Source organism: Onychostruthus taczanowskii, unplaced genomic scaffold (assembly GCF_017590055.1).
Source record: "Onychostruthus taczanowskii isolate IOZ18803 unplaced genomic scaffold, ASM1759005v1 scaffold13, whole genome shotgun sequence".
Lineage (NCBI taxonomy): Eukaryota > Metazoa > Chordata > Aves > Passeriformes > Passeridae > Onychostruthus > Onychostruthus taczanowskii.
The window spans coordinates 7,835,017-7,858,244 of record NW_024498462.1 but is presented as its reverse complement, the minus strand read 5'-3'; the positions used below and the strand labels follow the sequence as shown (position 1 = coordinate 7,858,244).

Sequence of the window (23,228 nt, the reverse complement as noted above, 5' to 3'; positions counted from 1 at the left end):
CCAGCTCACAGCTCAGCTGCACACAGCTGTTCCATCCCTTCCTCCCAGTGGGATGTGGGGGCAGAATCAGAAGGGTATAAGTGAGGAAACTAAATACAGTTCCGTAAGTAAAGCAAAAGTCACTCACACAGGCAAAGCAAAACAAGGAATTCATTCACAACTTCCCAGGGCAGCCAGGTGTTCAGGCACCCCCAGGACTGCAGAGCTCTCTCATGAGTGATGGTGACTTGGGAAGGCTCTCTGAATGTTCCCACTCCCTTCTTCTGGCCCCGATTTTACCAGTCAGCTGATGCCATGGGGTGTGGGGTGTCCCTTGGGTCACTCGGGGTGAGCTGTCCTGGCTGAGTCCCCTCCCAGCTCATTGCTGCAATTTTGGGGTGGGGTGAGGAGCAGAAAAGTTCTTGCCTTTCCTCTGTGTCAACGCTGCTCAGCGGTAAGGAAAACATCCCTAATTATCAACACAGTTTCCAGCACAAACCCAAAACACAGCCCGCTGCCCTGGTACATTTCACGCAACCCCGACCAGCACAGAGATGCTCCGTAGAAAGCTCTCGTCCTGGATCCAGCTCAGCCTTGCAGGATCACCTGGAGAGCCGGGAGATCACCAGGTGCCCCATTCCCCCGAGTGATGCTGTTCTAAAGGTCCAGCCCGTTCAGCCGGAGCCCGCTGCCCTCGCCGGCCGAGTCTCCGCTGCATCCCCGGAGCGGCCCCGCGAACATCGCCGCGGAGCCGGCGGGGGACGCTCCGGGCGAGGCACCGCGGCTGTCCCCGCGCCGGGGCGGGGTCCGGGCCACCTGCGGCGGGGACAAAGCGGGGCCGGGCGCCGCCCCGCGGCTCCGCCCGCCCCGGCCCGGCCGCGCCCGCCCGGCGGCAGCGAGGGAGCGCGGAGGGAGCCGGAGGCTCGGCTCGGCTCGGCTTAGCTCGGCTCGGATCATGTCGCCATGTCGGAAGTGAGGAAGTTCACGAAGCGGCTCAGCAAGCCGGGCACGGCGGCCGAGCTGCGGCAGAGCGTCTCGGAGGCGGTGCGCAGCTCCTTCGTGCTGGTGAGCGCCCGGCAGCGGCCGCGCCCGGTCCCGCTCGGCGATGGGCGGCAGCGGGAGGAGCTGGGCAGGGGCAGAGCCGGGCAGGGGATGCGCCGAGAGCGGGGAGAGGAAGAGGAAGAGGCGGCCTGGAGAAAGGGCAGAGCTGGGTCGGGGCTTGGCAGAGCGGGGGATGCGCAAGGAGCGGCGGGGCAGGATTTGGGAAGCGCTGGGCAAGGGGTGAGGAAGGCGCGGCTGGGCAAGGCAGGGGATGGGGATCTCTCTTTGGGATCCCCTCCCGGTGTGTTGTGCCGTCCCATCCCGCCGGCCGCCACGCCTGCCGCCACCGTGCTCCTCTGAGCGCTCCGAGCAGGGAGCATCGCGGGGAAGCGGCGCTTGTCCTGGCGTGGGGCGGTGGCAGCAGGAATTATTAACAGGAACAGGAGTGCGGGGCATCCAGCAAACAGGTAGCGGAGTAACAGGGTGCAGACAATGTGAAACCGGCACATGGATAGGGCAGGACTGGAGGGCACGACCTGGCAAGGCGGGAGGCACAGGCGCTGAGCCGGGAGCCCGATAGATCCCGGGAATCGCGCTCGGGGCTCTGGGGTGAAAGTCACACGCGCGCTCAGATGCGTTTCGTGCCGGCATGGGGGATGCTGCAGCAGGTTGTCTTTGTTGTGCTCACAGCTGTGCAAACGGCAGTGCTGTGCCTTGGGAGGATGCCGGGGTCAGCTCACAGCTTCCCGGGGCTTTGTTGGATGTGTTTCACTGGTGCTCATTGAATTACTCTAGCGTGTAATCAACTTTGACCTTGACTTTGATGGAAGAAAGGTTAGGCAATGGGATATGCAGAAAGTGCAGTACAAGTTCAGCAAATAATCCCTATTAGTTCTCTACTATTAGATTGAATGGCATGTGCTGTTAAATAAATTGAGAGGTTCAAACATTTCTTTTAAAAACTGAGTTTTCTTGTAAATTTACAGATTTCTAAGTCTGAAAAATAAAAAAGTGCCATGATGATAATCCAGCCTGATTTCCTCATGCTAGTTTTTGCTTCTATGTGCAGTTGTTTGGGGATTCTTATGGGCTTCCATGTGATTTGCTTTCCCTCTTTCATCAACAATACACAGGGACAAAGGCTTTCTACAAGCTGATGGAACTTCTCATTAAAAATAAAATTGTGTATATAGGACCAGAAGGGCTTCGGTATCCTACATGCAAATGGTTGTGTGGCGCCTGTGTCAGGTTCTTTCTCTCAGAAGGGGAAGGGATGGGTGGGACTGCAGATGAAGATAAATAAAACCTTGACAGGAACCCAAAGGAGCGTCAGAGTCTGTCAGGCAGCCACTCTTTTTCTGATCCTCTCTAGGGTTTCATTGCCCACGCTGTCCCTGCCAACTTCTCTCTCTTTCTGGCAGGCAAATGCCCAGAGCTGCTGTGCTGCCTCGTGTGTTTGCAGCCAAGCACCAGAGGAGGGTGAGGGCAGGTGTTCCTGATCCCGAGGGCCTGGCAGAGCTTCCTGCTTTTGACAGTTCAGCAGCAACGGATAAATCCCAGCACTTCTGCATCACTGGGAAGAGCCACAAGGCACTGCAGTGAGCACGGAGTGGGCAAGGAGGTGGCACAAGTTTATAGGACTGTCTCAGATGGCATTTGACCTTCCTCAGTGAATAAGGATGAGGCTTGCTCCAGCAAAAAGCTGGCTCCCCTCGATCTTCTAGTTTGTCACCTTTGTGAGGAAGGGATGTCTGTGGCTGGTGTGCTGGCTGTTGGGAGGGTACAGAGAGGATCCTGAGAAATGATGGTGGGGAGTGGTGGAGTGAGGGTGAGACTGAGAAGTCAGTTTCTGATCCTGTTCTCAAGGCAAGTCTCAGTTTTGGTGCTGATGGTGCTGGGCAGCTGCAGAGCTGTGTCAGCACCTCCCCATCCCTTCTGCTCTCTGCTTGCCACACAGTGTGGGACAGATGGAAGGGCCCAGCAATCAGGACTGTGGTCCCTCACCCTGGGGCAGTGCTGAGCTCAGGGGTGCCTCTGGGAAGCAGAGGGGGCCAGTGGGGTCATGGGGAGTAGGAGCTGGTGTTTGATAACTGTATGGAGCAGGCTGGCAGCAAGTGATGGACTGTGTCCCAGGATATCAGGACTTTCTGAAGGAGACTGGACCTGCACTTGGGGCAGTGCTGAGCTCAGGGGTGCCTCTGGGAAGCAGAGGGGGCCAGTGGGGTCATGGGGAGTAGGAGCTGGTGTTTGATAACTGTATGGAGCAGGCTGGCAGCAAGTGATGGACTGTGTCCCAGGATATCAGGACTTTCTGAAGGAGACTGGACCTGCACTTGAGCCTTTGCCTGGCAGGATCCCATCCTCTTCCTGCATGCTGGACAGAGCAGATGATATTGAGTCAATAAAAAGTATGTGAATAGTTTAATACTGCCTCGGTCATCTTGTCAAGTGCCTTGGCTGTCTGCTTGCCTTGGGGCAATTGTAGCTGAAAGCACAGGTGTCTCTGGTGGTGAGCAGAGCTAATGCTGCAGGCACCAGAGCACACACCTTCATCCCCAGGAGGAGTGGGCACCGTGGGGCTCTTTCAGTGTGTTGGTTGAGCTCAGCACTCTGGGCATTCAGGGCACGCCTCGAGACAAGGAACTGTCTGGAGTAAGAAGCTGTTTGTAGTCAGTGAATGAAATGCTCATAAATGAAAGCATCTCAGTGAGGAAAGCTTTTAATGTCATGGAAGTGGTCAGCTTGTCCAGAGCCACAATCTGTGCATCTGAGGAGGTGCCTCTCTGGCCAGAAGCGCCGTGTCCAGCCCGAGGAGTGCGATGTCTGGTACAGTGTGGTTACAAAGCTGCTGTCTTGCAGGGGCAGTGAAGCCCATGCCATCTTATTTCTGTTCCTGGTTTTTGATTTATGCCTGTCTAGTGCAAGGAGAGTATTTACATTGTTGACTTTGGCAGGGCTTTGCTCCTTTGTGCTTGTGAAAGGGGAGCGTTGGATATGGTGGCGGTTGGCAGTGAGGGGAGCTTGTCCCTTTCCAAGGTGTCCTGGAGTGCCTGTGTCCACACACTGCCCTTTGGACCAGCTGCTAGGATGCAGTCAGAGCTGCTCCTGTCGGGGTAAGCAGAGCTGGAAGCTGCAGCAGTGAAGTCAGCACAGGCTGTGGAGCTCGGGGCACTTTGTGCCCTGTGTGAAGCACGGGGAAGGATGAGACGCCTTCACTTGGGGCTCCTGCTCCCTCTCACTCTGCTGCTGTTCCCAGCATCCCGGCCATCGTTCTGGCCTTGCACCTCGTTCGCAGGCAGGCTGGGCCGGGGAGGCACAGCTGAGCAGGAATCCCTGGAAAGCAGGCACAGCCCTGCAGAGCCGCGCTGGGAGTGCCGGGGTGCCGCGGGCAGCGCGCTCTGTGGGAACCCTGCTTCTCTCTGTGCTCTTTTCTGCAAGAGGCTGCAGGGCAGATTGTATCAATTTCAGCTTTGAATGGTCCCTGATGTGTGCTACTGATTACAAGTAGGGATGAAGTTTTGGCAGGCTAATTGACAAATAATGTCACTGTTTAAATAAACAGACAAATTTAGTGGAAGTGTTTGTTGGCAGGTGGGATAAATGACACACTTGAAAGATAAAGGGAAATTTTAAGATTAGGTTAAAGAAAGGAGCAGTCAAAGCCCAAGTGTGATAACTTAAACCGCTTTTGGCTGAAAGATGACCTGCAGCTTAAACCTTGGGGCACCAACAGTAAGATTCTGTGTTAGAAGTGCAACTTCAGAGCCAAAGTGCTGATGATACCTGGGAGAGGCATCTGGGCTAGAGCTCAAAGAGAGCAGCCAGGGACCTTTGGCAGTTGAAGAAGATGGGTGATTTTGGCTCAGACCTTCAGTGCAATCTCCCTCCTCCCATCCTCTGATGTTGCTGAGTAATAGTGGGAAAGTTGAGCAGCAAGGCAGGAGCACCCTGCTCGGGGGCACTGGCTGTGGGGGACCTGGGCAGCTGCAGAGGTCAGACACTTGCCAGCAGGATGCACCTGAGTGCTCAGGTGGGCAGTCCTTGTTCTGATGGAAGTGCCTGTGCACCTCTCCTTCACCCCATGGAGTGCTGTGGGGCAGTGTGAGAGCTCACGCGTGAGAGTGAGATCCTGCTTTTGTGACACTGCCAGGACAACAGCAAGGGATCTTCCTTCTGCCGAAGGATCCAAATCAGCTGCACTTGTTTGTTGGATGTGAGGCCAAAGCTGAGACACCCTGTGCCTGCCCTGTCCCTTTGGGATGTGCCAGCAGCACTGGGGCCCTGCAAGGAGAGGGGCTGTGTCTCAACCCCCGTGCAAGCTCTCCACAAGTGTCGTTCTCTGTGTCGTGACAGGGAAATTAAAAGTGTGGGAGGCACCAGATCAGAGCAGCAAGCACTTGACAAAACACAGATGATGCATTTTCCCACAGTGCTGCCAAACCCAGTCATCTGGTGGCAATTTTAAGTCTCGCACAATTGCTCTGATTTTCTTTAGATCATTTCTATACAGTTTAACTGAAGATGCATTTACTGCTTTGCCATGAAGATTTTAGAAAGACTGTCTTCTCTGAGAAGGAGCAGCTGCAAAAGATTAGCCCATGCTGGGTCAGCCAGGCCAGGGGAGCATCTCTGGTACCCCCAGGGCACAGCTTGGTGGCACTCCTAGGTCTGGGCCACACATCTGCCAGCAGTGGCAGTGTGGAAGAACCTCTGCTTACAAACAACTTCGTGGGTCCTTTACATCCAGAGGTATTCAGGGCAAGTGTCTGGGGCTGGAGGATGTGCTCCCTGAAAGCTCCCCGTGAGAGGGTGGGCAGCGTGCCAGGAGGAGATGGGTTTTGTTTGATCCTGGCTGGGCTGGGCTGGGCTCGGCTCCTCTGGGTGGCTCCGTTTCAGTCAGAGGCAAAAAGGAGATATCAAGCTCCTTAATGGTGATACTAAGGAGGTTTTGACTGGAGGCAAAAAGGCATTTTGTTCTTTCTGTCGGGTTTTTTTTTCAGCTTAAACTACATTATTAGTGTCTTGAATTATGCTCATGCAGAGGAAATCAGCTTTCTGCATAGAATCCTCTTTTAATAAGCTAAATTCACTTTGATCAATGTGAAGCCTGTTTATATGCAGCGTTTGTAGTGATCTTGGCACTCAAGAGAGACAGAATATATGCGTGTTCCCCCGGGGGCAGTCAACATGCTGTGTTTGCACAATTTACATAGAAAAACAGACATATATGAGGCACGGGAGGAAATTCTGCCCCTGCCTGAGTGGGCGGGAGTTTTGCTGTTGGTTTAAGCAGGGCAGGATTTGCCTGCTGTGCCTGGGTGCCTCTGGAGCTGGCCCTGGTGACTCCCATGGAAGTGACTCTGGAGAGAATGCTGTTCACAGGGGCTTATTCAAGAAAACACTTAAAAGCATTCTTAAAATGAATCACATGCTTTCCTGAATCAGGGCTCCTGTGCGTGAGGGGCTGGAGTTAGCCCAGGGCTGGCCAAGCGTGCCAGGGAAGTGGCTGGGTTTGCCCCTGCCTGAGCACACACCAGCTGTGGAGTGGATGAAGGGCATGGTTTGATGGAGAGGAGCAAGGCTCCAAGTACACTCTGGAGCTGTGTGGGGACAAATCTCTGGCATACCTGCTACTGATAGCCAGTCCTTAAGAGATGGAGCAGTTCCTTGCTCCTCTGAGTGCCTGTGTGCTGAGGTATGACTATCACAGGATGGGCTGCAGTCAGTGTGTCCAGTTCTGGAGGTTTTTGGAGGCAATGACAAGCTTTTGATAGGTGCAAAATCTTTTCCTTCCCAAGGCATCGTTTGAATGTCTGCATCCTCCTGCCTGTTGTAGGCAAGCTCTGGGAAGAGAACGAAGCACCCAGCCCTTACATGAGTTTATCTCTTACCACTTTTTGCTAGTTGGGGCTTTAGCACTCACTGGCAAGGCTGAGAGTGGTTTGTTCTGTGCTGAGGACAATGTCATGAAAATGCAGGTGTCCCTGCACTGACAGCATCTGCCCCAGCCCAGCACTGTCAGTGCAGTCAATGCCTGGAACAGATGGTTGGTGGTGCTGCCTGCAGCCACTGCCAGCACTGCAGCTGGGATTTGTGCTCTCACAATCCAGTGAGGGGATGGCTCCTGGGCTTTGTTTCAGCCTCTTCTGGTATCTGGAGATATTTGCAGGTATCTCCCCCGGCACCAGGAGCATTTGAACCAGGACAACCTGCTGCAGTGTGTAGTGTAGCATTGTTTTCTGTATGCAGCTGGGTGGCTCTTTCATCATTTCACTTAGCCCTCTGCATACTGATTTATTATCTCTAATGGTGCAAAACTGCACAAAGCTTTTGACATTTCTGTGGCCTGAGAATGCAAGTCACAGTCACACACAGCAGCTGAGCAGCAGCCAGACATGGGGTACAAGTGTGCTTCAGCATCCCTGGTTAATTGGCCTCCTCACTCCTGCTTTGTGCAAGGAAGAAAAAAGTAGTTTCTTATACCTTTGTGGCCATTGCTGTCATCTTAAAAATGCTGGAATATGTTTCTCTGTCACCAGCTCTTCCATCTCTTTCATTCTCTTAAAGGTGCAAATCAAAGCTCTCCTTTGCTGGCTCCTCTTTCCTTCAACACAGCCCTGACTTATCTTTACAGCTTTTCCCTGCCTCCTGCTGCTTCTCTAATGGGGTCAGGGCTGCTTGTTCCTGACCCCTTTCTCACCCCTCTCTCTCGCTGAAAAGCAGTTTCTTCTCTCTCCTATTAATATCTCCTGTCACAGGACTGTTCCTGGGGAGTGGTTGCATCTGGAAGGAGACTCTGTGCTGGTCCCCAGCATTCCCCACTGCCTCATCCTGCCCCTGGCTCCATGCTGGGTGACATTCCCACTGCAGCCTGGCTGTCTGTCCCCTGAGCAAGGACACTGCATGGGAGAAGCCAGGAAAATGACATCTCCCCTGTGCAGTAGTAGGAGCTGGTGGTGTCAGAGAGCTGTAGGTTGCTCTGGAGAGCCATCACAGCCACACATGTAGCTGTATTTTGGCAGTGGCCAGGAGCCTGGGCGTGGGCTGGGCTGCAGGGTCTGTGTGTGCAGCAGGGCTGGCTCCATGTGTGCCAGGGCTCTGCCAGCCTGCCAGGCACAGGCTCTGTGTGTGGCCCTTGGGGACATGGGGGGAGCTGGAACAGGGACTCCAGGGAGCTCTTGTGCCAGCAAGAAAGGGGTGGGGGCACACAGGGACATGAGGGGCTTGGCAGGAGCTGCCTTTGTGACAGGGGCAGGTAGAAAGGTCGTGGTCAGGGGAGGGAAAGGGAGTCTCCATCTCTTGGAGGGAGATGATGGTGCTGGCCAGGGTGAATGCCCACAAAGCTGGTGTTGAGGGACACAAACCCAGCTGCCAGCACAGAACTGCTTTCCGTGGCACTTTCAGGTTCCAGGAGAGTTGCACTGGACTCAGACAGGTTTTTCTTTCCCTCTCTGCCTGGGAGCCTTAAACTCTCCCTTGTCCTGTTGCATGATGTTGCAGTGGTAGGGATGTTTTTATCTGGGGAAGCTTTGAGGTGCTTCTGTTGACAGCAGCATTTTGTCTGTGGGTGGATTGAAGCCCCCAAGAGCCCATCCCTTGCAGAGCCCATCCACAGCCTCCCCTGTCTTTGCTGGGGGGGACAGAGTCAAACTTTACAGCCCCTTTGCACCTGTATCAATGCCTGCAGCCTGAAAATGGAGCACAGATGGGGCTGAGACAACTTCCTGAGCTGCTGAAACCACCACTGACACGGCTGGGGTTTGGCTGCTGTGCAGCTGAGGCAGCCCAAAACTGGCCTGTGGCTTCCTGCCCTGTTCTTCCCCCGTGCTGCTCCCTGGGCCTGGACAAGTGTCCTGCCTGGTGCTGTGGCTATGGAGTGTTCCCTGCTGCCTGGGCAGTGGCTGTGCTCTTGGCTCAGCCCTGCGTGCGAGCGGCTGCCCGAGAGAAAAATAAGAGTTTGAGACAGACAGGAAAAGGAGGGGTTCTGCTTATGTGCCATTAATTGCTTTAAGATGTTCTGGAGCTGGCTATTCTGGATTTGGATGCTAAATATAAAACTGATACTACATAAATAAATGATGGAATACAAGTGACATCTGAAAAGCACTTTAGGATGTTCCAGCTAAGGACCTAAATAAATAACATGTATTATTGTCGTTGTAATTACTATTTTCCTTTTTTAGCATGCCTGTGTTACAGAATGCTTTGAGAAGTCATATCTGGCAGAAATTCAGTTATCCCATAGAAACCAGTACCCTTTTGCCAATTTCTATTAACTCTGTTGTTTTTGAAGGAGAAAATCAAAGCTGTGACGTGTTTGCACCTCTCCCATGCTCTGCAGCAGATGCTCAGCTGGATGCAGGTGCAGCTTGGCTGACATAGAGCTACCCTGGTCCCTCCCTCTGCTCCTCCAGAGAAGGGCTGGATTTGAGGAAGGATGTACCTGTGCAGGCAGGGATTCAGGGGCTGGATTTGAGGAAGGATGTACCTGTGCAGGCAGGGATTCAGGGGCTGGATTTGAGGAAGGATGTACCTGTGCAGGCAGGGATTCAGGGGCTGGGCACTGGAGAGGCCATGGCAGAGGGTACTGAGCTGTCACTGTCACACAGCAGCACTTGGTGATCAGTACTTGGTGATCAGCAGCACTTGGAAGGTCAGGCACAGGGACAGGGTACTGAAAGCAAAGTGCTTGTCCTGATGCCCTGCCCTGTGCAGGAACAGTGCTGGATCACCTCAAGTGTGAGCTCATGCCAGACAAGGGTCATGCCCCCAGCTACCACTTGCCAGTGCTCTTCCTGCTGGCTCTGCCCTTGCTCAAGGCATGGTTTTCAGGGGTGATGTGTGGAGGTGAAGTGCAGGTGGGCTGGAGTGGCAGCACTGCCTTCTACGCTGGGCCATTCTCACTTGGGCTGTGAACTCTCACTGCTTCTTTGCTACGCAGCTGTGTTCTGGGGCCTGCTTGCTTATGTGATTATGCAAGAATCTCAAGCTTTCAGGAAAAAAAAAAAACAGTGTTCCTGCCCCTCGTGGCTGCAGAACTCTGCTTCAGAATAGGATCTGCTAAAGGCTGTGGAGTGTGGAGTCCACTTCTCAGTAAGTGGAAGGAAAATGAAGAGTCATATGCTGATAATTCTGGCTTCCTGTATTTCTAAACCAACTTGTAGACACTTCAAGGCCTGAATTCATTTTATTTGACAGGCCTAGAGATGACAGGTAAATGTATGCATGTCTACAGTGACATCAGCTTTTTATCTCTTCAAGCCTTCTCCAAGCTGGTGTCTCACACCAATGCCGTGTCACTCTCAGGGACAGCACTGTGACTGTAGGCACTCGCTTTTTCACTGGGAAATGAGCACTGCATTGAAAAAGGAGACTTCCACCTTACAAAATACCCAGAACCCGGGTTCTGGTGCCACCCAGGGCCGTTGATGCAGGACGGGAGGGGTGTGGGTCGGTGAAATGCTTTTGCACAGAGCTTGGGCGGGGTGGAGGGAAGCACAGGAGAGGGGGCTGGCTTTTGATTCGAGCTTTGGGATGGAAAGAGTGAGTCATTTCCACTGCTGATGTTTTCTTGCAGGGTGCCAGGACTGTGCACTCATCCTCCCCTTCCCCACCACATTTTCATTTCTCTGAGAGCTGCTGGAGGCGCAGTGCAGGGGAGCAGTGGGGCACAGCAGCCTGGTGCTGCTGGCTCTGCATTCAGAGCTGGGATGGAGGTGGGAGTGTGTGGACTCTGAGGCAGAGCCCTGTCCCAGGAGAGCCTTGGCAATGGTGTGCTGCTGTTCAGGAGGTTGCTGTCCTGCTGCCCGTGGAGGGCTGTGCAGAGCCTTGCTCTGAGCTGTCTTAGCCCCTGATCACTCCCTGGCAGGCTCCATCTCCTCGCCAGTTCCTTCTTCCCTTCCTGATTGCCCCTGGGGCTCCTCTCCTGCCTGCAGTGCACACCTTCTCTGCCAACCCCTCTTGGCCTCCCTGACCCTGTCTCCTGCCTCTGACAGCTACACAGCCCAGCCTTTGCACAGTTCATACTTCCCATGATGTGGCCCCTGCACAAATCCATCCCCAGACGGGTAAAACCCCATCCCCCATTCTACCCTCCCCTGCACCACCTTGGGCCAGCTCCTGAGACCCTTCCCTCTCCATGCTTCCCCTGCTTCTCCTCCTTCTGGTGAGGTTTTCCTCCCTTGCCTTCTCACAAGGTGCTCTGTGTGTTTGCATGCCCACCTTACAGTCCATCCCTCTCACCTGTCCAGGTGCACCTGTGGTGTCTCAGTGTTTTGGTGTCTTCAGCAGAGCCAGGATTCCTGTCTGGACATTTTCCTTGTGCTTTTAAGCTTCCTTCCTTCTGGCCAGTGTAAAAATAGTTTTGGCCTGCTCATACCCAGCTTTATGGACTGTTTTTCACCCTTGAAGTTTTACCATTGTACATCTGCTACATCCAGCTGAGTGCTGGGTTTGCATCAGGCTCGTGGACACCAGCTCCCCATCACCTGCTGGGAGCTGCCTCATTGCCTCCCTGCTGATTGCTTCCCAAAATGTGGCTTTGCTGAGAAGCCCAAACCTCTTGGCATCAGCAAGGCTGCGCTGTGTTCACTGTTGTGGCTGCTGCCATATGTGCTGACTCACAGTGTCTCCCTGCTTGCCCTTCCTCCCCTGCTCTCTGCTCCCACCTCTTCCCTTCTCCTGGAGTTTTGAATCCAAAGTCATTGGGGCACAGGCTTTATTCTGCCTTTGCAGAGGTTTATGGCACTTCCATAAACATTGGATGGCCAAGCCCAGAGTTTATGGGTTTTCATTATTCTTTCTTATGCCCAGCAGTCTGCAGTGATGACTTCTCTGTGAATCTGAGCTTTTGTAAACTGAGCTCTGTGGCCTTTCTGCAAGCTCGAGTGAGAGTGTGTAAATGGCATCAGATGGCAGTGCAGGAGCTGGGGGTGGAAAAAGTGAGGAGTCACAAATGTGATACTGAAAGGAAAAAGCTCTTAAAGGCCACACAATTTGAGTTTTCCCTGACCTATCTTTGAATCCCTGGCTGTGGAAAAGCTTTTCTGTGGATAGAAATTGCTCATTTCCATATGCCCATATGGTTTGCCAAGTGAGCTTGTGCAGTTCCCAGGCATCATTTGAATTCTCTCATGTACAGTCAGGTTTCTTGTGCAAAATAAAAAAGTGGGGACTTCTCTCTGCTGTTTTTGAGGTATCCTCACATTTCCAGATGGTGCATTGCAGTGGGGAGTGGTCTCTGCCCTGGAGTGTTGCCAGTTTCAGAAATAATGTGATTTTAGCTGTGGCAGGTGTGTCCCTAGGGTAGTTGTACCACGTCCATTTTCCCCTCTTTTAGCTTTTAATTCTCCAAATTGACTTTTCCTCTTATTTTCTGTCTATTTCACCTACTTGGCCCTTTGATATTTAGTTTCAAATTTGGGCTTTTGCTTGGCTTTCCATGTAAGTGCATTGCAGGGTTGCAACAGATGAGGCAGCAAATAGGCTGTAAAATGGTCGCTGAATTTTGGGGAGCAGTTGTACAATCTGAGATAATACAGTTACATACACGTGATCTGTCCTCTTCCTCCTCCCTCTTCAGCTGCTCCAAACAACCAGCACTTTAAAAACTCATCTCATTTGTGTCTCTCTTGCTGCTTTGGGATGTGCTGCACGCACTGGGTAGGGCTTCATTTCTGAGGATGTGGGAAAAGGAGCTGTGCTGGGGCTGCTGAACCTGCAGGTTTTTCAGTGGAAGGCCCAGAGGAAGTGATGCAGAGCAGGGGGTGTGTGTGTTTGGGGTGTGTGTGTGCTTGTTCTGTGTTTTGTGTGTGTGTTTTGTGTGTGTGTGTGTGTTTGGTTGTGGGTGTGTGTGTGTTTTGTGTGTGTGTGTTTTGTGTGTTTGGTGTTTTTTTTGTGTGTGTCTTTGTTTTGTGTGTATGTGTGTTTGGTGTGTTGTGTTGGTTTTGTGTGTGTTTGTTTTTTGTGTGTTTGTGTTTGGTGTTTTGTGTGTTTGGTGTTTTGTGTGTGTGTGTTTTGTGTGTCTGTATTTTTGTATGTGTTTGTGTGTGTTTGTGTGTGTGTGTTTGTGTGTGTATTTCTGTGTGTGTTTGTGTGTTTGGTGTGTGTTTGTTTTGTGTGTGTTTGTGTTTGGTGTTTTGTGTGTTTGGTGTTTTTTGTGTGTGTGTGTCTTTGTTTTTGTGTGTATGTGTGTTTGGTGTGTTGTGTTGGTTTTGTGTGTGTTTGTTTTTTGTGTGTTTGTGTTTGGTGTTTTGTGTGTTTGGTGTTTTGTGTGTCTGTATTTCTGTTTGTGTTTGTGTGTTTGGTGTGTGTTTGTGTGTGTATTTGTGTGTTTTGTATGTGTGTGTTTGGTGTGTTTGTGTGTGTGTTTGGTGTGTTTGTGTGTTTGTGTTTGGTGTTTTGTGTGTTTGGTGTTTTGTGTGTCTGTATTTCTGTTTGTGTTTGTGTGTTTGGTGTGTGTTTGTGTGTGTGTTTGGTGTGTATTTGTTCTGTGTGTGTTTGGTGGCCGTTGGGACCAGAGAAGTGAAAGTCCAGTGTGGTGCAGCTCCAGTGCTGGGCTTGGCTTCTGCCCTGTGCTGGCAGCTGCCGAGGACTTGTGTCACTGCAGAGGACCAGAAAATTGGTTACACAGGAGCCAAACCAGCCTGGTTTGCCACTTTCTTCTCTGGATATTGTTTTAAATGAGGGCTCAACTGATAGGACTGAAAATACAAAAGCTTTCTCATAGTTTTCCTTTGACTTCTGCTTTAAAAAAATCCCCAGAGGAAACATTTTCCATTTTCTGTACGTTCACATCACTTGGGTTTTATCTGTTTAATTCTGGGAGAAACGGATCTCAGAAGAACATTCATCATATATAACAAAAAGGTGGTGTGTTTTTATGGTATTCAAATGCAGAACACTGGAAGACAGGTTGCTGCTGGTTTTCAGGCACTAAAAGTTTAAAATAGAAATGTTCTTTCGTATACTGCTCCTCATGAGCAAGCTGGCATTGTGAGCCTTTGTTTATAAAGCAAATAAACAGAATTTTATGCACTTTGCAAAATGGATGCTGGAAGGTGACAATTTAATCTGACTTAAGTATCCCCCTCTTTGTTAATGGCTAATTCCCCTGCTAAACTTTTCCTTTGCTCTCTGTCTCTGTCTGTCTTGGGGAGGGTTTGGGCTCAGGCTGGCGGAGGGCAGTGGGCAAGCAGGGCACTGAGGACAAGGACCTTGCTTGGGATTTTCCCTCATTCTGGGCTCTTTGTGCTCGTGCTTGGCCAGAGGCAGAGCCTTGTGTTGGTGTTTGTGGGCATGTTTCTGTTGAAGTAATTTCTCTGAATTTCCTGTTAAAATGCCAGCCAGCTCGCTTGTGGTGGGGAGTCAATACTCCAATAGTCAGGCTGTTGTTCTGCCTGTGCTGCTGTCCAAGTGGAGCCTCGTGACCCAGCGTGGATGGGGCTCCAGCACGGCAGACAGCCCTGGGCACAGCCCCGTGCTGGGCAGAGCAGAGCACAGAAAGAGCAATGGGTGCTTTTGGGAACAGGCTGCTGTGGGGCTTCAACCTGAGGCTTTTTACACGGGGATGAGTGGGCTTGTCTGGGAGGGTGCACTGCTCTCATCTTCTCTGTGTTTAAAACCATGCTTGTTTTCCCCTGAGGTGTTTCACTTGTTTTTTATCCCGGCACGGTGAGCTGCAGTACTTTGGGCTGGGTGCTGCTGCTGGGTGTGCTCTGGTGCATCCACAGAACCACAGGAGAGGAAAGCTCAGCCCAGCCTGTCCCTGCCGTGTTCTCAGGAGCATCCCAGTGCAGTGTCTGCCCTGGATGAAGAGCTGCTGCGTGTGCCACAGAGCAGGATGCCTTTGGCAGCACTGCACGGTTTTTTTCTGCAGAAATGGATTGATTTTGTTGCTGGACTGGCAGCATTTCTTTGTGCTTGGGTATTGGCTTCCCCTGTGGAGGAATTTGTGGTTTCTAAGACTCTAATTACTTTAGTGTAATAGTTTTTCCTCTGCTTTTGTAATGACTTTGGTGGGTGCCATCTGCTGTTGTGACAGCGCTGGGCAGTGCGGTATGAGCCTGGGGCGGTGTGGGGTGTGCACTTCAACCTTCAGGGAAACTAAGACTCTGAAATCCCATTTTCAGCATTTAAAGCTTTATCTCCAGCCTTTCTGGACTGATGGGAGTGCGTTGACTCCAAGGGTCAAAAGGGCAACAGATATTTGGGATGGCTCCCTCCTCACTCACAGTCTGTTTGCAGGGACCCCAGCTTTTCTGGCCCTGCTGGGCAGCCTGCACGGTTTGGGGTGGAGGCAGCAGTTTGTTTCCTCGATGGCAGCAGGAGCCAGGCCACATCCTTCCTTCAGCAGCTGCTTTGCTAACAACCAGCTTGACCTACATCTGCTGGCTTTGCTTCATAGGCACGACAGGCGCGGGGTGAGGAGCTGGGTGTGAGCATGGCCGGCGCGCCGCCGAGCTGCTGCCGTGTGCTGAGCCAGGGAGCTGGCACACCCCGGGGCAGGGGAGCCCCAGGGACTGCACTTCTGACAGCCCCAGAGGAGAAATGCCTGTCTGGGTGCTGCAGAACCCTTCTGGGTGCCAGTGCACGTCCCTCGGGCATCGGGTGCGTGTCACAGGGCCTGGCGCTGGTTTGTCAGATACAGATCACAGCCTGCACCACACGTTTTTTCCAGTGTCATTACATCCACCAGACTAGAAGGGCTGCAGCAAGTTTTATGGATTTTTTTTTTTTTTTTGTATTTGTTGTAGGCAGTGCTCTACGAGTTTCCAAACATCCCATGTGAGGATCTGGGATGCTTTGCAGCTCTTACCCTTCAGCTGTCATTGGATCCCACGAGGATGACTGCCAGGACTTTGTCTTGCTGGTCATCAGAGGTATCAGGTCTAGAAAAGGAATGTCATCAAAGCCCCAACTTTTTACAAGGGCAGCTTTAGAAACACAGTCCTAGTTTCAGGACCATGTTGCAAAACAAAAAAGGACTAAAAACTCTGTGTGATTGGAAGGTCTGCATTCCCAAAGAGATGTGGAAGGCTCGTAGAGGGACTCTAATTTAGTTACAGCTGCAGCAGGGTGAGGTGAGAGGGGCCTGGTGTGAGTTCTTGGGTCATGGCCCTGCTTTAACCTCCAGGGCTGCTGAGTTTTGCAGGATTGCTGCAGTGAATCAGAGAGGCTGGCAGAGCTGTGTGCCTGCTCTGTGGGCCCTGCCTGCTGTCGTGAGCAGGACCAGCTCTGGGGCCCCAGACCTGCAAATGGATGTCCTGTTAATTCACATTAATTTGCAAAGCTCAGCAGATTTTGAGAAGTGCACAGTGCTATCCTGAAATAAGACCAGTGTTTCAGGTGATTAACCAAATTCAATTAAGCATTTAATCAGCATGAGACTGACTGAGAGTAAAGGAGTTCCTTTTCTCTGTCTACCTGTTGGGTTTTTCAGATTCCTGTTTTTCACATGGACTCTTTCTTTTCTTATTAAATCCACGTACAGCTCAGGTCTTGGATGTAGAAGCAGCAAGTTCTGTGTGTGCAGTGGGACTGGCAGCATTTGTCACCCCATTCCCAAATCCCTCATGGCTGAGGGAGCTCCCTGGATGCTCTGGCACCCAGCCTGGGCTCTCTGCTGCCTGACCTTTGTCTTTCTCTCTGGTATTCTGAGGAGTGTGAGGTTCCTTTCAGGACTGTGCAAGCAGTAAAGCAAAGTTTTCAGAGATTAAGAAGGGAACTTTTTCAGAAAGCTGAGCTAATTCATGCTGGATTTCTGCAGCATGGAAAGGGGACATTTTAAGTGCAAAACTGTCTGAGGCAGGAGGTGTTTCATTAATGCATCCCAGGAGCCAAAGGATGGTCAGGAGGCAAAGGCACAGGACCTTTGGCTAGGATTGGTTATGGAAGAGCAATTGATAAGCAATTGACTTCCTTGCTTATCTCACATGTCACAGAAAATACTGAGTTGTTTGGACTTCAGGTGGTGTGGCTGTTTATCCAGTGGTGTTATACAGTGCTGAGCTTTCAGTCCTCATTTGGGACTAATTTTTTTAAACTGCTGATTGTGCTGTGTGCAGCAAGAGACCTTGTACTGGTCTGGTCTTTAGCTCCAGTCATGGTGAGCAGTTCATCCCAGAAAAGCCATTTGGCTGGGGAGTAGTATGTGCTGCCTATGGGGAAGCATCTGGTGTTCCTCTTCTGAGAGTGGAGAGCCCAAGGCTCTTGTCCTGCAGGATGTCATGTCCAGAGGCAGATGGCATCACGTGCTGCTGCAGGGATTTCACAAACACTGTCTGTGGCAGGGCCAAGCATCAGGATTTTGGTCGAGGTTCAAAACAAGGTAATGGGTCAGAATTTGATTCCTGTTTTATTGTGACCACTCCTATAGAGAGTCATTGCTTGGCTTTTGGTGTGAAGTTTGATTTTCACAATGCAGTGCTGAGAGCCTGACTCTTGCTCATGAAGCCTGAAGTCAGGCTGGGCAGCTAAGATCGCATTTGCCTGCTTCAGAAGTTGTTTTTCTCATTTTACTAAGTTCTGTTTTCTGGACTTGTTACTTGAGACAAAATAGGTACAATAAGGAATGTAATGAAACTCTCCTAATAGTTTTTGCTCGTGACTCCAGGGATTTTTGGAGAAGTTCCTCTTGCTTCCCTGAAATGTGAGAATAAAACTGAGCTCTAGCCCTTGGCTGTGTCTGGGCTGCGATTTATGGAGAGGGCTTTCCTGTCTTTCCAGAGGGATGCTGTTCTTCCTTCCACGGGCTGAGATTCCTGCTTTGGCAGTGGTAGCTGCAGCCTTGCTCTCATCATTCCTAGGAGAGCACAGCTCTCATCTGCTCCTCCAGCAAAGCCAGCCCCGAGCTGAGCAGAGCCAGTGCAGGAGCCTTCCTGTGTTTCTTCCAAGCTGTACAGATGAGCTGCTTGAACATAAAGATGCTGGATCTTGCAGCTGTTAGAGCTGTGGCCTGTCCAGGAGGCTTTCTTGCTCCATTAGGAAATTAGAGACTGTGCTGAGACAGAGCAGCACAGTGCTTCCTTTCTTCCCTTAGCTTATTGCTTCCAACTTAACCCTTCATTTCCCTCTCTGCTCATCAGTGGTTGGTGACCTGCAGCACAGGAGTATCAGAGTGCTGAGTAATGGGCAGTCCAGTGGTCACACAGTTTGAAATGAAGCACAAGGTGTTAGTTACTGGTTATTTTAGACGTTACACATATGTAATATTTTTCATAATCTGTTTTTCCTGCAGGAAAAAGCAAAAGTGGTGGAACCCTTGGACTATGAGAACGTGATCCTTCAGCGCAGAGTTCAGATCTACAGCGATCCCCTCCGGGACCTCCTGATATTTCCAATTGAAGATGTGTCTGTGAGTTTGCTCTGGCTGCTTCCCATGTTTGAGGCTCACTCGTCTCCCGTCCTGCTTACCTTGGAAAATTTCCACCATTAACCACATGTTAATTTTGGCTGCATGACTGACATATAAAACCAAAATGACCCACTGGTGGCTTAGGCCCACCACATTTATTTAAAGTGAATGTCAAGCCCTGAAGATGGAGTTTGTGCTGAAAAAGTTTTCCTTTTTCCTGCAGATCTCGGTCATCGGCCGACAGAGAAGGACTGTCCAGTCAACAGTGCCAGAAGATGCTCTAAAGAAAGCTCAGAGTCTCTTTGTCAAAGAGGTAGGGACAGAGCCCATGTGACACCTGCCTTCAGTCCTTGATAGCCCTTGGACAGGATGCTCAGCTGTAGCTCCTGGTCTGCAGCATTGCAGGTCCCTTGGCTTCTCCTTCCCTGCCCGACCTGCTGCACCAGAGAGCTCTCACAGGTGTCTCAGGTGCAGGGTCCCTGCAGTGGGTTTTGGACACAGCCAAGGTGTGTGGCTTTGCACCACCTGCCTGACAAGGGGATCCACACCCTCTCTGGAGCATCTGGAGTGCTGTGGGTTTGTTGTGAAGTGCTGCTCTCCAGGACCATTCCCTTCAAGTGCAGCAGAACAAGAAGCGATGGTCATGGCGAGTCAGACGCGCTGTGTTTCTGAGGACAGAAAACTTTTGCCTTCTGGAAAACAGTCTTCTTCCAAATCACTACTCCTCTTTTAGAGCCTTGGAGTGATGTAAATCCAAAATCTGTAGCTGTGTGGCAGGCCAGATGCTGTGTGATTTTTGTCTCTGTGCTGAAAGGTTCCTTATGAAATTCTGCATTGCTACATGAAACAAGTGAAGCAGCCTTGCCCACGCCCTTCCCGCTTGTGCTTACCTCACCCTGCAGTGTGTAGCCTCTCAGACTGGTGCTGGGCTTTGTTTTGCTTGCTGTAGCTTTCTGAGAGCTGTATTGTTTTCCTTTCAGTGCATTAAAACCTACAGCTCTGACTGGTTCGTGGTAAACTACAAATATGAGGAATACTCAGGAGACTTTCGGATGTTGCCATGGTAAGTGTCGTGCTCCCTTGGAATGCTGATGTGTGATCAGAGGCCTTAGCAGGAGCAGTCTGCCCTTTCCCTGATGCCTGTCCCACAAGCAGGCTCTCTGACCCTGCAGGTTAGAGCCAGAGGTTTTTGTCCTGCCATTGTCCCTCAGCTCTGGCAGGGAGATGCCCAGAGTGTTGTGTGGGTCAGTGCCTCACACCCACCCTCAGTGTGTGCACACCCCCTCGTTTGGGATGAGGACAGACTGCAGCCCAGACCCATGGCAGGATGAATAAATGGCAGCCTGCACATCCCAGCCCAGGAGCCCCACTGTCCCCCTGGGCTGATGTTCCTGTGTGCCTCACACAGGCCGAGCAGATCCTCGCTGTGCCCTAGCGCAGAGAAGGTGATGTGATACTGCTGCTGGTGCTGCCAGTGCTGGGCCCTTATGTGCTTGGAACACTGGGCTGTGCCAGTGCTGTGCCAGTGCTTCCAGCTCCAGAGCTAATTGGGTTTTTCAGACAGGCACATCCATCTCAATTTCTGCTGGATTGTTGTTTTCTGTGTGGTGGCGCCTGCTCTGCTCACTGCCCACACTCTGGGCATGTCTGGACCCCTGTCCAGGCTGCTCGTGTGCTGGAAGCTTGTTAAATGCTTTTTCTTCTTAATTGGATGTAGTGGGTGTGTTCTGAGGGTCTCGAGGGGATGTGAAGCAGCAATGGAGTCATACTGTTGATTAAATAATGTTAAAATTTTTGAATAATCTCGTAGTCTGATCTTGCTTCTTCTTTGGTAAAGATGGAAGATAAACCACAGTGCTCTCTCTTTGTTCTATAAATGCAAGTCAGCAAAAACTCTGCAGAATCCAAGAGCTAACAAGAGAAAGCTAATTACAGGCTGCTTGTGCCTAATTTCCATGAAATGCACACAGAACTTAGCTTTCCCCAGCTGTAAGGAGCTGTAGGTCTCTTGCACTCTGTCTTCTATGCTCTGCAGCCTGCACTTTGGCTGCTGCTTCTGGATCCAGCATCAGCTACTGGCTCATACAACCCTCATGTTCCACTCATTAAACATGAAAATGTGTTGTGATTTCAGCAAATCCTTTAGGCCAGACAAGATTCCAAGCCATGTGTTTGAAATTGATGAAGACTTTGAAAAGGATGAGGTAAGGAAAAGGTTGGTTTTTTGGTTTATTGTTTTTAATGTATTCCTGTTAAAAAAGCAGGAATATATTAAGAAGTTAACTTCACAAAGCAAAGCCAGAATTCAGTTCCTAGGAACAGTTTTCTGGTGAGTTGCTTTCTGCTGTGAAAATGGGATCAAAAGTGAGGCAGTGATTTATTTCAAAGTATGACATGATAATCTCTTGGAGCCAAGGGTCTCCTAAGTTATCTGGAAGATTGGTAATACTTCTCATGTTTTTTTCCCTTGAAACAGAGCATCATAGGAAGAGGAAGTGAGGCAGTGATTTATTTCAAAGTATGACATGATAATCTCTTGGAGCCAAGGGTCTCCTAAGTTATCTGGAAGATTAGTAATACTTCTCATGTTTTTTCCCTTGAAACAGAGCACCATAGGAAGAGAAAAAAAAAGAAGCCAAGTAGTTACTAAGGAAATCTCTTCATGTCCAGAGCTAAAACTGGGCAGTTTCTTTTTCAACTACACTGTGATTCTGGGGTTCACCTCTTAGAAAGTTTTGTGGTTTACCACATAATCAGCAATTTTTCATCAGTCCCTTCGACCCACCTGCTGACAGCGTGTCAGTCCTGCTCTGTACATCCTGTGCCAGTGCTGGGAGGCGTTTGCTTCCTCTGGAAGTGGCATCTTTGTGCTCAGCTGGCATTAGGGAGGATTGGCAGCCCTGGAGCTCCTTGGGAGGGTGAGCTGGGGGCTCTGCCAGCAGGGACATCTCAGACCTGGTGGTTATTTTGGATGCTGCAGATGCCATGTTTCCTGCCCATGAATACCACATTTGCTGCAGAAGGGATGGGCAGTGTTTTTCTGTTTCAAGTACCACGTGGAGATTAATCCACGCACGTGATATGAGGAAGTTTTTGTTTACAGAGGGAAGGGTTTAGCCCAGCTGTTTAAAATTCCCATGGCACCAATATGTTGCTGCTGAGGAACTCACAGAGGAAAGGAGAACTTTGTTGCAGAGCTGAAGATTTGGGAGAGGCTGTTTCATGCACATTTCTCAAATTACTGGGGTATGTCCCAGCACAACTCAGGTCTGGACTGCATTGGCTTCTTTATAAATGGAAATGTTTTGTCAAGTTTGGCCTTAATCTTTTTTTAGCTATGTTGTTAATTTGCATTACATCAGTAACTTGAGGTGCTGCCTCTTAAAAAATATCTGCTCTGGGCTGGAGACGTTGCTGTGCACTGTTATCAGCATGCTTCCAAAACAGCAAAAGGACAAAAATACTCTATCAAAATTTGGAGACTTTCTTCTTCTGGCCAGTGTCCCAAATCCTCAAACAAGAGAAGTTAGTGAGGTTTGTTGTGGAAGAGCATTCCAAGTGCTTTCACAGATGTTTTGACGTTTATATCTTTTGGCATGGCCGTATCTGAAGGATTCTGTTACAGTTTCCCGACAGAGCATTTGCATTAGAATTGTGTAATGGAAATTCGAGTAAAAGAAATCTCTTGATTAAAAAAAAGGTGAACCACTATAAAGGAGAAACCATGGGTTGTTTTACCCAGGGAAATAAAGTATCAGAAAATTTACTCTGGAAGTTGGACAGGAAAAGAGTGAAGCCCTGCCCCTTTGGATGCAGCAGGCTCTGTAAACCAGCTCCTTCAGGGCAGGCTGGGGCTGCCTCTGCTGCTGAGTCACTGCAAGCCCCAGGGGGAGATTTTTTCATCACTTTGGGCTCTCATTTCCCTCCCCAGTGGAGGTCATGGTTGGGTATGAATGGAGAGCCATTCTCTCTTTCTGGGGCCATGGGGCAGCAGCAGGTGGGACCCATCTGGTGTGCCAGGAGCAGCCTGGTTGGGACACTTGCAGCTTTGTGGTTTGGTAAATGTGAAATCAGCCAGATAGTTCAGTTATTTTTCTGGGGTTTGGTGGTTTTTGCTGAAATTTAAAATGTGAGAATGACAAAAGGAAATGACAGGAAAAGTTCAGAGTTCTGAATTTTGCAACTTCCTAAACAGACCATGTTGAAAATTTCCATCTTCCACAAGTTTTGAAATACTGCATAAGAACCAACAGGCCTCATTGCAAAATCACTGTACAGCTCTATCAGAATAGATGTAATCTTTCTTTTTTTTAAAGGTGACTCAATCTAGGCTGTTTTACCTCTTCATTGGAAAGGAATATCCCTAATGTTGTTGGGGTTTATTTTTTTGGGGTTTTTTTTGTGATAACACTGTATGCATAGCTGTACCTGTTGCACATACATTCTACATGTCACTGTATTGCTGTACATAAAATGGTATTGCTTTCCAGTGTGGACAAATCCCTTTGTCCAAGGGGAATTTCCTGTAGGAAACAGTTTACCTGACCTCTTTATGACTGTTTGCTGTCTCTCAGGACTCCTCTTCCCTGTGCTCCCAGAAGGGTGGTGTGATCAAGCAGGGCTGGCTGCACAAAGCAAATGTCAACAGCACTATCACTGTTACCATGAAGGTGAGTTTGGTGCAGCTTCTCATGAACGAGGCATGAGGTGAAGTTCAGCCACATCTCCAAAGCTGCCAGGAGCACGATGGCTGGGTTTGGGTTAGGATGGCATCCGCCCCTCTTGTGTCCCATGGTGGGCTGGAAAATCCAGCCTGGCAACAGCTTCTGACCCTCCCCTCCCCAGCACGTGAGTC

At 50.4% G+C, this 23,228-nt stretch overlaps 1 protein-coding gene across 4 annotated transcripts in view; it reads left to right on the top strand.

Annotated features, from left to right (window-relative positions):
* Window positions 1-858: 858 nt before the first annotated feature.
* DOCK11 (dedicator of cytokinesis 11) overlaps window positions 859-23,228 on the top strand; it is a 76,764-nt gene continuing 54,394 nt past the window's right edge. For 3 of the 4 annotated variants that reach the window (XM_041396427.1, XM_041396429.1, XM_041396426.1), the window contains exons 1-6: window positions 859-1,044; window positions 18,257-18,373; window positions 18,597-18,686; window positions 19,354-19,436; window positions 20,508-20,577; window positions 22,948-23,043. In XM_041396427.1, the coding sequence (XP_041252361.1) occupies window positions 943-1,044; window positions 18,257-18,373; window positions 18,597-18,686; window positions 19,354-19,436; window positions 20,508-20,577; window positions 22,948-23,043 (558 nt within the window). In that variant the 5' untranslated portion in view covers window positions 859-942. The remainder of the gene's footprint in view (window positions 1,045-18,256; window positions 18,374-18,596; window positions 18,687-19,353; window positions 19,437-20,507; window positions 20,578-22,947; window positions 23,044-23,228) is intronic. The other variant, XM_041396428.1, reaches the window with a different exon arrangement.